At 69.2% G+C, this 2,134-nt stretch overlaps 1 protein-coding gene across 1 annotated transcript in view; it reads left to right on the top strand.

Moving 5' to 3' along the window:
* The first annotated feature begins 992 nt into the window (after positions 1-992).
* Positions 993-2,134, top strand: part of CPXM1 (carboxypeptidase X, M14 family member 1) — a 16,373-nt gene continuing 15,231 nt past the window's right edge. The window contains exon 1 of the mRNA XM_006038021.1: positions 993-1,110. Coding sequence (XP_006038083.1) covers positions 993-1,110 — 118 coding nt within the window. The remainder of the gene's footprint in view (positions 1,111-2,134) is intronic.

The following is a 2,134-nucleotide window of genomic DNA, read 5'->3' as shown; positions in this document are numbered from 1 at the left end:
GGGGTCACCTTGACCCGGAGACGAGGCCCCGGGCCCGGAGCAACCGCCCCGGCTCACTGGGGTCCGTCTGAGGGTCTCAGCTGGGGAGGGGGCTCCATGTCCTCAGGGGACGGCAGTGGCGGGGGCTGGCAGGTACCAGGTCATCTGGCTACTGGCACCGTACCGGAGCCTCTGCAGGGCCTGATAGATGAGAGATCAGGACACGCTCCATCCCTGGCAGAGCAGGGGGGTCGTGCGAGAGATGCCAGGGACGGGGAGGGGATGGGGGGCAATTTTCTGCAGCATCCACGACCCCCCTGGCAGCAGCGGGATGTTGACGGCCATGGACCCCTGCTTTCCCAGGGGTGGGGGCGATGCCTGGGGCTGTGTCAGAGTTGATGGTAGTTTCACAAAGAGTTTAGATGACGGGTTTGGTTTGTCTGGGCTGGTTTGGACGGGGCTGATCCTGCCTCAGGCGGGAGGCTGGATGGGACGTGAGCTCTGGGCTGGGGCAGGGGTGACCGCTGGGGTACGAGAGCAAACCCACATCCAGCCCCGCTTCTCCAGCCCCACGGCTCCAGGGTTTTTCCCTGAGGGGGGGCGATGGCAGAGGCTGGAGACGGGCTTTGCTCTGGGCCGCAGGGGGCAAGACGAGGAACAACGGCCTCCAGCCTCCAGCTGCAGTGGGGGAAACTGAGGCTGGGGAGAGGAGGCAGCTGTGGGCTATGCACAGGGCCCAGCGGGTCCGGGACCCCGGAGACGCGGTGCAATCGCACCCTGGTGGCTCCCCGGACCCGGCTGCACGGCCCTGGGCCACCAGGTGCACTGCGGGGCCCTGCACGGAGCCAGGCCTGGAGAGGCCCCACTGCCCCCCAGCTGCTGCGGCCCATGGTACTGGGGCCTGGTGCATCGGGCAGGGCCCCCCATATATGGGCAGGCCATTATGATGTGCGAGGGGGTGGGGCCCAGGCAGCCCCGCCCTTCACACCTGCCATGGCAGTGCCGGCAGCATCATGGTGCGCTACATCCACTACCTGCGCCGCTACCGGCGCCAGCGGGCACGGCATGGAGCCCGGTGTGGCCAGATGGGGCGGCGCCGCCGGGGCCAGAGGCGGCGGCACCCACGGGCAGGTGAGTGCCAGCTTGGGTGCAGCCTGGTGCATCATGGAGGGGGGGGGGAAGGGGCTGTGTGTGCCGGGTCTGTGGGTATGTCCTGGTGTGCATGTGCCGGGGCGGGGCGTGTCCTGGAGTAGGTGTGGGCCATGGGACATGTGGGCACACGGGACACCCGGTTGCCCTGCACTCACCGCCCCGCTCTCCCCCAGCCCGGCGCTGCTCCCACTATCGGCGCAGCGTGATCTTCTGAACCCAGCACCGAGACCCCAGCGCTGACGCCGCACCCTCGAGACCCTCCAGCGAAGACCCCCCAGCTGAGACCTGCCCGGGAGCTGCCCTGGCAATAAACCAGCTCCGCACGGTCGGCTGCGACCGTCCTTGCCCCGCCGGGGCTGCATCTCTGCAGGGTCCAAGGGGAAAACAGAGCCTAGCTGCTGCCTGGTCCCACCTATCTCCGTGTGGGGACGGGGCTCGGCTGGGCCGAGGTGGGGGCAGCCTGGGCTCACAGATTGGGAGAGCAGCTCCCGCGCTGGCTGGGGCAAGCCTGGACATTGGGGTACGGGGGGAACCCACTTCTGGGTGCTCTACCCCCATGTGCCTCCCCAGCCTGGGGCAGCAGCCTCTCCCTCCCGGTGCCGTGGGACACAGACCCCAGGGATTACGCCCATTGCACACACCGGCCCCGGGCAGTGAGGGGCGATGGGTCGCGAGGGGCGCAGTAACCCTGTGGTAATGGAGGAGGCAGGGCACCGGACACGGCGCGGAGCGAGACAGTGGGAGACGGGGCTGCAGCGCTGAGTTTAATGCGGGGTGGCCTGGCTGGGCACTGGGCGCCGGGCGGGGGCTCTGGGCCGTGGCAGCTCCTCTGTCCTGGTCCGGGGGTCGCGGTGCCCGTGGGGGGCACGGAGGCTGGCCAGCTTCATCTCCGCCGGCGGTAGTAGTACACCGTGTTTGCCACGACGGCTGCAGGGAGCGGGGCAGCACGAGGGTCAGAGCTGCCATGTGCTGGGTCGGACCCTCGGTCCGTCCTGCCCGGTCA

The sequence above is a fragment of the Alligator sinensis genome, unplaced genomic scaffold, assembly GCF_000455745.1.
Source record: "Alligator sinensis unplaced genomic scaffold, ASM45574v1 scaffold1676_1, whole genome shotgun sequence".
Lineage (NCBI taxonomy): Eukaryota > Metazoa > Chordata > Crocodylia > Alligatoridae > Alligator > Alligator sinensis.
The sequence above is the reverse complement of the archived record's forward strand: the minus strand, read 5'-3'. Positions and strand labels throughout refer to the sequence as shown.